At 36.6% G+C, this 13,589-nt stretch overlaps 1 protein-coding gene across 1 annotated transcript in view; it reads right to left on the reverse strand.

Annotated features, from left to right (window-relative positions):
* Window positions 1–338: 338 nt before the first annotated feature.
* TRDN (triadin) overlaps window positions 339–13,589 on the reverse strand; it is a 403,209-nt gene continuing 389,958 nt past the window's right edge. Inside the window, exons 38-40 of the mRNA XM_040474537.1 lie at window positions 8,274–8,315; window positions 6,162–6,197; window positions 339–2,747 (exon numbers count right to left, since the gene is read on the reverse strand). Of these exons, the coding sequence (XP_040330471.1) occupies window positions 2,608–2,747; window positions 6,162–6,197; window positions 8,274–8,315 (218 nt within the window). The 3' untranslated portion in view covers window positions 339–2,607. The remainder of the gene's footprint in view (window positions 2,748–6,161; window positions 6,198–8,273; window positions 8,316–13,589) is intronic.

Consider the following 13,589-nt stretch of genomic DNA (forward strand, 5'->3'; position numbering starts at 1 on the left):
TAGGCTCCACACAGTCAGTGCAGAGCCTGATGTGGGGCTCAAGCTCACAAACTGTAAGATCATGACCTGAGCTGAAATCAAGAGTCAGATACTTAACCTAATGAGCTACCCAGGTACCCCATAATTATCAATTTTCTACAGATCTTCATCTATTAAGAGAAGTGAAGTGTGGGAGAGAGTGTGTATCTCATACCATTTGGACAAAATGGAGAACTAAAACAATTATTAAATGCTTACGTATTTATGACCAATATGACATGAATTGTGAGTTCCCTATTAAATACAAAAACTTTTAATCCAACCATTTATCTTTTCCTTTTAAAATGTAAAGCACAAACTTGAAGGACTAGAAACACTTTATTTGATGGAACCATACAAACAGATGAGAGTTTAGTTAGTATTTTTGAAGTGCTATCATCATTGTAACTTTCAGCAGATAAACTTTAATTATTATTAACGTTGTTTACATCTTAACTGGTTTGTTTAAACTCCAATTACAATAAATTGGCATATTTTACTTTTTATTAAATAGTTTTTATAATGACAATGAAAGATGCAATGATGCAATGTAGAAAAGCACTCGGAGGAAAAATTAGCGCTACATCCAAAGTATTATTTCAGAAATTTATTTTGACATCATATTCATATTAAGATATGTTGTCAGTGTCCACAATACATCTGTGAGGTATCAGGTTGTTTGTCTTGAAATCCCTATTTCACACATAGGAAAACAAGCACAGTATATTTAGCAAATTTTCCAAGGGCACACATTGTGTCAAGATAGCACTGGGAACAGAATTTATTTCTGGTATTTTTCTTACATAGTCCAGTGCCTAACATAGTGTCCTAGAAAGAGTAAGTACTTAATACATAGCCATTGAATGAAAGAATGGATAAATCATTCTATGAAATCTAAACAACGGTCATATTTGCTCTCTATTCCCTTCTTCATTAAATTGAAGAAGCCGTAGGAGCAGTTGAGCAATAAACTTTACCAACTGTCCCCTCCACAAGTTTCCATTGCTACATGAAGAAGCTTTGCAAGATGATACCATCTGGTCAGTCCTGAAGTTATACACTCTAGGTCCCCCCGAAAGAGTGTCATTAATCTTGGTTCATTGTAATGTTGGCTTTTGTGGTGTGAGTTAGATCTACCAGCAGGTGCCTGAGACCAACTCTTTTCACCGAAGTCACTGAAAATCCATTATTAATACTGAACGTGTTACTGATGCCCTAGCCTAATATTTTAGTAAATCAGAGTTCTAAATTAGACTTAAAGAACTTGATAGTTGTTGAAAATAAGTCACTTGGCTAGTATTGGCTCTGGCTACCTCAGCAGAGGGTAGTTATAATGCCAGAAAGGATAACTTAATTTATTTCCTGAGTTCATTTGTCGTAAGTTGAGTTGCAACTGTAAACACGATTAAGGTCACAGTGGCATGACTTTTAAAGTTGATAGAAAAATGTGGTAAAGAACATAAGTGTTCATATCACCAGAAGACAAAAAGATGACAAAGCCATAATAGTCATTCCCAGTGATCATCAAGTAAGTTAAAAATTGTCATTTGTTCTATTGGTGCTGATAACCACTTAACGAAAAAACAAGTAAGACATCTCATGAAGCACTTATGGTTAAAATATAGTTCTTCAATTTTGATGACATTCATTTATATACATACATATTTTTTTTTTTTTGAGAAAGAAAACCCATTTAACTGTACAGAATGATCCTATTTAAGTGAAAGGAAATGCCTTTGCATTTGTCACCAAAATTTAGTCATTGAACTAAAATTTCATCCAGGTGACATTTTCATTAGGACATAGTCTGGAGAAATCTGAAAATACTACATCTCATTTGCCTTTATGTCAAACAAATGATTCACCAGACCTGCCTAATTGGATGGTATATTTCCACTGGAGTGAATGTCCTAATTATAATTTAAGACAAATCTGAGAGAGAAGGTTTATCAGACATTTCTACCTCATTTTATCATGTCCAAAGTTCAGAGATATTTTGAATTCTGTGTAAAAGAGCATCACAAGGAACTTACAGCACTCTTTGGTGCAACTATTACCCATTCTTAAAGCATTGCCACAACGAAAATAGAAAGAGACATAAGTAAAACTAAACTATTAAACATCAACTTAGTGGGCAAATTGCGTTTAGAGATCCACATCATAAAGAGTAGCTTTTGTGTAGGCTCCTGTACTCCTTAAACTGAAAGCATAGTCTCTGTTTTCATGTAAGAATATATCTAACTGAAATCAGGAATTCCATTTTGTAATTGTGTCAGTTATATTTAAAAGATCGTTATTAAGGAAACTTTAATTTGTAAGCAACTCTACAGTGAATAGAAATAGGAAAATATAAGCATCCACATTTAGCAACAAACACAAATAACAGATTCTTGAGCGCCATATCTTTCAACATGTTTGCTTATCATTCAATCCTTTTGCCCACCCTTTCTCTGTAGGTCAGGCAGGAGAGTAAAACATTTTCAGAGAAACTCCCCAGATTCATGATTTTAACTGCCTACGCCACTGCAGACAAACAATAGGTCCTATCGTCGAAGTCTCAAAGCACTTGTAAGGGCCATGCATGTGTATCTATTGTCCTTGTTGCTTTTGTCCTGGAGAACTTCGTTGGCCAGAGCTCTCTCCGGGATGATGCGCAGGAGTGACAGGAAACTGAAATCCATAGCCATTGTATCCATCCAAGTAGACACATTGGAAGAAACTGATGGGGCCTATGGAAGAGAGCATGGTAATTTGTTAAAACAAGCAGACATGAGCAGGAACAAAGGTAAATCACAGCCAGATAATACAATGTATGTGGACGTGGGTTCTTCAGCTAGATAGCCTTGACAGTAACTATCAAGTTAATAAACCTCATTGTGTCTTAGATTCCTCACATGTAAAATCAAGACGATAGCAAAAACCTCATAGAAATGTTGTGGAAATTAAATGAGTAAATATATGTGAAGCACTTGAAATCTTTCCTGACACATAATAATCCCTTAACAAATGATAATAAAAAGTATCTGGCATAGAAAGTCAAAGTACTTACATCATAGGAATCTATTGATGTGCACTGTACTCCGAAAAACTGTTATATAGTTACAGATTTTAAAACATGAGCTTATCTATATGAAAAATAACTGACTTTTCTTGTTTCTTTTAATGTTTTTATAAAACCACAGAGAGGCTTGTGGTCTTAGAGTCTTGAGGCTTTCCACTTGCCCTTACTCTCCTGAGATGGCATAGTTACTGTTTTTTAAATTTTGTTTAACATTTATGTTTATTTTAGAGAGAGAGAGACATTGCATGAGTGGGGTAGGGGGAGAGAGAGAGAGGGAGACACACAAGGTCCAGGCTCTGAACTGTCAGCACAGAGCCCTAAGCAGGGCTGGAACTCACCAACCGCGAGATCATGACCTGAGCCCGGATGCTTCACCGACTGAGCCACCCAGGCACCCGGGGAATACTTTTTACGACAATGCGTCCAGGTAGCCTCTCTGTTGTCAGATCAGAGAGCAACACAGAAAATGTGTTAAAGCCAAGCAAGGCAGTGCAGCGTGGTGGGTAAGGGCATGAGCTCCCAATGCTCCCAGGTAGCAGCTTTGTTAAGAGATGGTGACTCTAACTTCTCCAAACAATCATGGGCACCTACTGACTCTTCAGTGCTTTCTATTTTATCTATTTGCCTTCTGTTAATGAACCACAGAGTTTTTGCCAATGGCCAAGAAAGAGAATGACGGTTGAAGTGACTGCTATGTGGAATATGGTGAAGCTGGCCAAATTCGTATCAGCCTAAGGGCTTATGAAATAGAATGAGGCAAAGCAGGGGTATTAAGCAGCTAAAGGAAGCAATAAGGAATTATTCTGATTTCATCTCCCTGGGTGTCAGCTGACTTGAATCACTGGTTTTCAGTGATGAAAGTAGTTTGGAGAAATCTTGACTTTGTTCTTTCTTTTCCCCTTCATCTTATCCAGAATTATTTTCTTTTCTGTTGTAGCTTTAAAGAGAGGCAGTAACACAATCTGCCCCCACTCCCAAGGTTGTAAGTGCTTGGGGCTTTGACGGGCCATTGCCAGGGATGGCAATAAAGCTAGACTGCACTGGGACAACTGGGTGGCTCAGTTTGTTGAGTGACTGACTTCGGCTCCTGTCATGATCTCACTGTTTGTTCGGTTGGGCTCTCTGCTCTCAGTGCCAATCCTGCTTCAGATCCTCTGCCCCCCTCTCTCTCTGCACCTCCTCTGCTCTCTCTCAAAAATAAATAAATATTAGAAAAATAGCTGGACTGCATTAAGATGAATGGCAGCATCAGTGCTGAAAGTAGAAGAGTCCAGCAGGGACAGGTTACCTTCCAGCTGAACTGTACTAGACATGGGCACATTTCTGAGCATCTACTTAATTGATGCTGATAGGCTGTTAATGGAAATATCATTACATCTGCAAATGTTAAGGCTTATATAAAAGGCTCAGGAATATCAGGCTGTAGAACTATTTTATAGTAAGATGGAAATAGGAAGTATTGTTTTTCTACAGAAAATGCCCCAATCAAACTTAAAATATTTGATGAGGTTTTTTTTGCTAAAAATATTGAATTGATTCATTTGTTCATTTTAATTTTTTTAATATTTTTAAATGTTTTTATTTATTTTTGAGACAGGGAGAGACAGAGTGTGAATAGCAGAAGGGCAGAGAGAGAGACCCACACAGAATCCAAAGCAGGCTCCAGGCTCTGAGCTGTCAGCACAGAGCCTGATGCCGGGCTTGAACTCACAGACTGTGAGATCATGACCTGAGCTGAAGCTGGAAGCTTAGCCAACTGAGCCACCCAGGTGCCCCTCATTTGTTTTTAATTAAACCTTTTATTTTGAGATTATTATAGAGTTGCTTGCAGTTGTCAGAAATAATACAGAGCTATTCCCATATACCATTCACCCAGTTTCCCCACTATGGTGACATCTTTACAAAACTATAGTACAATATTCCAAACAGGAAATTGACCTTGATACAATCCACGTATTCTTTTGAATTATATTTTAATATTTATTTGTAAAATAAAGACTTCAACTGTTTATGTGACATAGCCACAAATTTTTACCAGTAGGTTAATAATTGGGAAACTCCTGTTTAAACCAGAAACATGCCCAGATTGACTTTATAGATTTTTGAAATAATAGTGAAAAGTACTGTTTTTCTCAAAACCTGATTATATGAAGGGCTATAATGACTCCCTCTCTTATTTGCTGCAATCGCCTCAACATCTGAAGCAGAGCTTGGAATGTAGTAGGCACTTAATATTTGCTCAGTGAATCAAGTATTAATATGGAGTAGGAGTCATTTGCTGTTGTAGTGGGCATTTTAGTAACTTCCTGCAGAAACACCTTAAAGAAGCAGTTAGAATCCAGAGAACATTATTGATTTCATTTCTTCAGATAAATGTCTATTCTTTAAAAGCATTAAGCAAAACGAACTTCAGTCATACCTATTTCAAACATTGCTTCTTTTAGTCTGTCCAGCAATGACTTTAATGCAAATGCGAATCCAAAATGTATTGCTTTACCATTTGAAGAAAAATATCTGATTTGGAAATATCAGAGTGATGAGAATCTTGGACATTGAATTTTGTAACTGCACATGCATGTTGATTGCATTCTACAATCAACGATCCAAAGACTATTAAGAGCCTGCCACATATCTAGAAAAACCAAAAAGAACTTTCAATCTTAAAAGAAGCGAGTTTCTAAGCAATTGAATTGCTGAGTCTTATTTCTACATTTTTTTTCTCTTTGATATAAGAAAGTTCAGCGTATCACTTCAGCTGTCTGATTATAAAGCAGACAGTAGCACATATTGAAGCACAAGTTTAGTGAGAGTGCACAGGATCAGAGCTGTGTAGAATGGTCTGCGATAAATGCCACTTCAGTCATTACTTTGTAATTCTTCCAAATACGTGCCTCTTGCCTGACACAAAAAGTGGTGGGCTTATTTTTGAAATATAAATGACCTACTTTAATGTTATTCATCATGTCTGTGCTAAAAATCTTTTTCTTCTCATACTGGTCTTCTTAAGGGTTTAAAGTGCCGGTTTATACTTCTACCTTTAATATAGAATGACTTCATAGTTTTAAAGTAATTATAAACTTACTTTTTTGCTTCTTTGTGGAATACACATCTTCAGCTTCTGGTGTATACAAAAATATGACAGTAAATAATTTGTACATTCACAGCTATTATACAAATATGTAGGGAACTAAAAATGTCTAAACGGTTGCACAGTATGAAAGAAACAGGAGCTAATTCCCTCTTTATAATATATTCTAGGTTCTTATTCAGATTCTATTCAATCTCTCACCCTAAAATTTATAGCTAAGAGCCAGTAGCAGAAGAGGAGCCAGTGGAAGAAAACAATGTGGTGTTCAATATGTACTTGTTCAAACAGGAACACTGGTCCTGATGTGTTGGATGTTGGTGGGTGAGTGCTAGCAGATGCACATATTCTTTTTTTTAGAAGAGGTCTTTAGTGTTTAAAGTTATAACATGTAAGAGTGAGCGGGCTAAATAATGAATATTTCAAAGTAATTCTAAATTAAAAAAAAATTTTAAGGTTTATTTATTTTTGAGAAAGAGAGACAGAGAGACAGAGTGCAGAGAGAGGGAGACGCAGAATCCGAAGCAAACTCCAGACTCTGAGCTGTCAGCACAGAGCCCGACACAGGACTCAGGCTCACAAACCATGAGATCATGACCTGAGCCAAAGTCATATGCCTAATTGACTGAGCCAGCCAGCCTCCCCAAAGTAATTCTAAATGTTTGAGGGGCTTAAGTTTTTAGTAATCATCTTTGCCATGAAAGAATATCAGCAGACTGGTGTCCTGTATTAGTCCCTTTTCTCATCTGGCTCATGGATTTCTCTACTGTAGTGATACGTGCCATGTATTTATCTAGTGATGGAAATTGAAGCTATCTAGTTGAACCCCTTTATCTAGTGTTCACATTAACTGGTGTTCACATTTGGGCTTTGGGGGGTTTCTTGTAAAACCCTGAAAGGTAACAAAGATGTGAATGCATGTGTCTTTCATCAAAAGTTAGGTTTTAGACTTCAACAAATTCTAAGTATGTTCAAGGACCTTTCTTCTCAAAGTGTGATCCATATTCCAAGAGTTTCACTGTTATTTGGAGATTAATATATAAAGGTAGTTCTTAGGCCCCAACCCACATTTATCCCATTTTAAAAAGATTGTCAGATGATTTATGTATAAAATGATTTGAGAAGCAATTGTCTAGAAGTCAAAAACATGTTAAGAGTTATTGTTCTTAATAATTCAAGTTTTCAAAAAAATCTAAAAATTAAGTATTCAAAAACATATCTTAGGACAAGTGTAAATCATCCTAAGACTCAGGTGTCCATTTCTTTGTGTCTTTCCTCAAAACACTATTTTCTACACTGTTAATTAATTCTGGTCACTGCTATAGTACATATATTTTCATGGCAAGAACAACTCTTACACAAGCTCTATTGTTTATAGGCAAGTTTGGAAGTATAATAGAAAATATCTATTATATAACATGCCACTCTAGGGACTCTGGAAACCCTTCAGTAAAAAAAATAAAATAAAATCAGTTGAAACTCTTACAATACAAATAAAGAAATTTAGTCCTGAAAAGACTTGCTCAAGATTATGTATCTAGTTGTGATATATTTTTCTGAAGTTTGAGCCTTTTCTTTCTTCCTTTTTCCATCTTTCCTTCCTTCCTCCTTCCTTCCTTCCTTCCTTGTTCCTTCCATTTCTTCCTCCCTCCCTTCCTTCCTTCTTTCGTTCTTTCCTTCCTTCCTCCCTTCCTTTCTCTAGCCATTGCTGTTAGTATAGGCAAATTGTTTTACATTTTTTTAATAAAAATATGTCAACTTCACCTTTAAACATTTATGTAGTTCTCTTTCTATCAAATAACACCCCCATTCAATTCAAAAATAGTGAAATGATGGTTTTGAAATATTGTTCTTGTAAGTAGATTGGACAATAAATGCATCTAATATTTACTTTTAAATAAACCAGTGTCTAACTAGTGCCTTCAACATGTGAAGATATGCATTTTTTTCCAAATAATGTAAAAAAGCTGTTTGTCTAAAAAATGGGTCTGCCACCTAAATATTACTTAGGAAAAGCTAAAGACTAAATCAAGAATAGTTAAATAAAACAGACAAAACATCATAGCCTTAAGAGAAAACTCCTAAATACACTGAAGACAACAAGTTCACCTTCAGCTTTCTTTGAAGCCGGTACATCTTCCAGATCTTCTCCTAGAGAGTAAAGAAAGGACACATCAATCCATGGTCTATTTTCCAGCTTTCCCAAAGAAGAAATTTTGTATTTAAGGTTTTTGAATCATAAGATCTATTACTCTGCGAACTCAGCATTTAGTGTCTCTATGAACAAGAACTTCCTGACAAACAAGGTAACTTCTCTGACTTGGGGAGACGGTGCGGAGCAACGGATACAGTATCAGGCTGTGGTTAGGGCTGACAAAAGCTGGCTATGATAAGAAGGACCTGCAGTGACGCTCCCAAATGTGGCTCTCCTCTCTGACTCCTAACACTCCTTCCCCAAACTACCAACACTTCTGGAATTTAGGACATTAGAGATAAATACATAAGCTAGATCCTGAAAAATATCCGCCAGCATATTTTATTAGTGGACTGATTAGATTTTGGTCTTTTGATGGATAATTGTAGAGGCAATTAAAAGACACTAGAAGTTGAACCAAAGCTCAAATACACAATGACTCTTAGCTTACATTATGTAAATTACTTGCTGTTTTGTGTACAGGCACATGTGGAATAATGTGGAAGATTTTTAAGTCAGAGATAATTCTAAGAAAATATAATTAAATGATCTTTAAATGTTCACATCAGTTTTTTAGCATTCTTAATGATCTGAAAGAGGGTCGGTTTTCTATTATTTATTCAGATTTTGCATACCAGCTGCTCACTAATAAATAGAAAAGGGGTAAAATAGGTCAGTATGCAAATTTTCTCTAATAAGAAAGAAATGTGACCTTTAGAAAGAGATGTTATTATGTAAAAGAACAAAATGGGAAAAAAGAAAATTACGACCACTTTTTTGCAGTAAATATTTTTAAACTACTTAAAAATTTTATTTTTTAATTAGCAACTTTGGTGAAAAAAGTCTCATCAGGACTCGGAGGCCAAGACTGAGACCCCAAAACAGCTGTTTGTTTGTTTTTTTCCTTGTCAGGCTGGAGCAGAGTTTGAACCAGAAAAGAACCTCTCCAGCTCTGGCCATAATTTACTCTCTACATCTGGGTCTCAGGTAAATTGGTTGCAAACTGGCTTCACTTCATCCAAGGACCTAGTTCAGGACATTCGTGGCTTCCTTGTGTTGAGCGTCCCTTGCTCCTGATGTTGGCAGTGTCACTTAACTGTGGACTGGAGCATCCATTTGGGCTGGAGCAGTGAGTTACTAAAATTTCACCCTGATTAGTTTAGAAATATTTTTTTTTTCAACGTTTATTTTTTATTTTTGGGACAGAGAGAGACAGAGCATGAACGGGGGAGGGGCAGAGAGAGAGGGAGACACAGAATCGGAAACAGGCTCCAGGCTCTGAGCCATCAGCCCAGAGCCCGACGCGGGGCTCGAACTCACGGACCGCGAGATCGTGACCTGGCTGAAGTCGGACGCTTAACCGACTGCGCCACCCAGGCGCCCCTAGTTTAGAAATATTTAAATACAAGCTTAACTCAATTAAATGCTGGATTAAATGACCATGGTCTGAAATTGCTCTGTTAGCTGCCATGAATAAAGAAAAGGTATAAATGGGTACATGATATTTTGAAGTAACTTAACTATATTTTTAAAATGATGTCAGAGTTCTTAAAAGAACCAAATGATAGTTACACTTTCATTGTGTAGCAAGAATCTGCTAATTTTTATGGAGGATGTTTATAAAAGTAAACTAATGCAAGGTTCTTGTACACAAGAAATACAGATTTTATTTTTGAGGATTATAGCACACATAAGCCTAAGATGTTTATGCTCTGGATTCATTTGTTATCCCTGGAGAAATAAATATGGGTAGAATAAAAACCCGAGCTGCTTCTCTTTCCAAATTCTGTATTCTGACCCAGCATAAACTAGCTACGTGATAAAAGCTGGCAAGAAGTGAGTCATATGTCAATTACTCAAGCTAACCGGGAGAACAGAGGCACCAGAAGGTAAACCGCAAGCCTAGGGCAGTTGCTATAGAGATGCAGTCTCTTTGTAAGCAACTTAACAGCAACAGAAATTTACTGAACTAGGAATAATGAATGTACCGCAATTGTCACTGCTCAGCATACAAAAAAGAAATAACACACTTACAATCCATTTAATTTTATAACTTGCGCATTGATTAGGTGAGTGGTGGTTTGGATAAAACAAATACTTGACTCTAAAAAGGTATAATAATTACCATAAAAGATGTATCAACATGTGCCGATGGACTTTTAAGAAAACATTTTATGAAGGAAGTTTAATTTATTTTTTATTTTTATTTTTTTCCTTGGAAGGCTTATCTGAAGAAATACACTTAAGATCAGATGTAGAAGAAATCAAGAAATAGCGATATATAATAGCCACACCCAATTTTGGAATCAAATAGGACAGATGTTTCAATTTCTTGCTAAGTTTGCACAAGAATAAGGAATGTGATGTTTTACTTTTGTCAGTTTTTAGGGTCACGTCAGTGCAGATATCCCACTCCAGTCTGAAGAATAAACAATTCAAGATGCTAAAAGTGAATAATTTGATATTTGTTGCCTTAGAGTTCTCTAAGCTGGACAGTGCAATCTCCAAGCCAAACAGGGATGACAAACATTCCTAAGCTTAAGGACAATGACTGGAAAGCAGAATCAGATTATTTAGAGACCTTGGGATTCTGTGATAATCTGAGTGTACCTGCATCTTATTTGTGAAAAGGAAGGGAAGGAAGAATTATCCACAACTCATCACTGGAACATCACAGCTATTAGAGCATTGATTTTTAAAAAGTGATTTGTATACTTTGTATAATTTTAGAACACAATGAATTTTATTTTCTGCATATGTCCCTTAGTAAACAGTATCTTTTCATTAAAAAAAAAGGAAGTCTAATTTAAAATCGGTCCTGTGAGGGTGCCTGCGTGGCTCAGTAGGTTGAGCGTCCAACTTCAGCCCAAGTCATGATCTCACAGCTCATGAGTTCGAGTCCTGCACTGTCAGCACTGAGCCTGGAGCCTGTTTCAGATTCTGTCTGCCCCTCCCCACCTGGTGCTCTGTCCCTGTCTCTCTCTGTCTCTCAAAAATAAATAAAATAGAATGGGTCCTTAATATAGAGGGGAATATGACCGAGGGAGATGGCAAGTTTCAAGTGAAGGCAATCATATGAAGAAAGACTAGATATACCAAAGAACAGAAGAGATTCAAGGAGCAGATGGAATGTTGAGGAGGGCAGGAGAAGTGCATCTGCAAAGGTTAGAAAATGTTATCATGTGGAAAGACAGATGTCAGGCTGAGCATTCTCTACTCAACGTCCTAGCCAGTGAAGGTCATTCAAGAAGGAAATCATGTTCTAATGTACTTTGTAAAAATAACAAGACTAGAATATGAGAGAATGGATTCAGAGAAAGAAATTGGAAATTTATTTTAATAGTCAACATAAAAACAATGATTTCTGCAATTGGAAATCACTGACAGAGTTGAGTATAAATAAGGCTTCATAGGTACAATTAAATAGGATTGAGTACATGTGAATGCAAGAGATTATATAATAAGGGATACCTTAATGCACTTTCTGAGTTTGGAAGAAAATAGTGGTGCCACTCCCAGCAACAAGGAAATCCTAGGAGGTACTCATTAGCTGGGGGTATCATAGGAAATTTAGTTTTCTAGCAGTTAAATTGTGGTGTTGGTTGGTCACGATACTAAAAGTGTCTAAAAGGAAGAAAGAGAAGGTAAGTTGTCTGGAAAAGTTTACAAGTGACATGCATTGAGTTAATAGGCAAAACTGAGTGATTTAAGAGCTCACTTTTACTGATAGCAATGATAGCTAATACTTAACACCATCTGCTGGGCCTTATTATTTCATATGTGTTATCACACTCAATTGTGACAACCCCTCTGTGGGGTAGGTGTTCTTATTTTAAATCTCTTATATAGATGGAGCAGAGAAGGGTTAAGTGTTGTCCGAGGTCACAGAATGAATTAAGTGACAGGACTGAACCATGGACCCCAGTCTACCTGGATCAGAACCACTTGAAGGAGGATTTATATTTATTTCACAAATAGTATAAATGTTATTCCTGTTATGTTCCAGCCACTGTTCTAAACACTTTATAAATGAGAACATATTTCACCTCCTTGGAAGTGGGTACTATCCCCATTCCCGTTTTGTAGGTAGGAGAATTGAAGGCTAGAGACTCAAGATCCCAGGGCTAGTTAGTGGGGAAACCTGGGATTCAGACTCAGGCATTTTGGCTTTAGAGATTGTGTTATTAGTCACTGTGCCATTCCACCTCTAGAGGCTGGCCTCCCAAACTCAGTTCTCTCCGAATTCAGAACCTATGCATTATATCGCCGGCTGCATAAACCATGAACTTGTGCAGAGCAGAAATGAAAGAGTGTCCCTCTTCTAACAATCCATTTTCTTTCTGGTGGGATGAATAGAAGAGTTACTTATCTGTATTTGAAAATGATAATAACAATGAAGATGAAAATATATCTGTTCTGTTTGCCTAAACACTGTATTTTAGGTAACCTTATTCTAATCAATTAAGAATGAAAATATTATCCAGACTTTCAAACTGTAGATTTCATCTTTTATTTATATAGAAACTTAGATTCCAAAGGAATCACAAGTATTAATGACTCTGTCCTCTTATCTAAATCAGACTTCTCCATGATAACAGTCATGAACACATGAGAGGTCTTGTCTGTGTGGCTACCATTTCAACCTTTTAAACATGCTGATGTCAAAGTCTGGCTTTTGTATAACTCTTTTATACTTATGAAATTACAGCTGTAGACACAGAGGTTCTTAGATAGCTATCTAAGAAAACAATAAAATGATCATGATAGGTCTAAATTTTGTATTTTCAAGTCTTCCTTGTCTCAATTCCATAATCTGCTTCATATCACATAAGTGTCTGTTCCAACACTTAAATTTACATGTATGCATGTATATATATATATATATATATATATAATTTTATAAATTTTATAAAATATATAAATATGTACACATATATGTATATACATATTTATATATAAATATGTAGATACTTATATATGTGTGCATGTGTTATTTAAAAAAAAATTATTAGTTTTTTTTATTTTTGAGAGGCAGAGAGAGACAGAGCATGTGTGGGGGACGAGCAGAGAGAGGGAGACACAGAATCGGAAGCAAGCTCCAGGCTCTGAGCGGTCAGCACAGACCCCGATGTGGGGCCCGAACTCACGAACGTGAGACGGTAGCCGAAGTCGGACCTTCAACCGACTGAGCCACCCAGGCGCCTCTGTGTGTGTGTGTGTGTGTGTGTGTG

Source organism: Herpailurus yagouaroundi, unplaced genomic scaffold (genome assembly GCF_014898765.1).
Source record: "Herpailurus yagouaroundi ecotype Mexico unplaced genomic scaffold, PumYag 139, whole genome shotgun sequence".
NCBI classification, from domain to species: domain Eukaryota; kingdom Metazoa; phylum Chordata; class Mammalia; order Carnivora; family Felidae; genus Herpailurus; species Herpailurus yagouaroundi.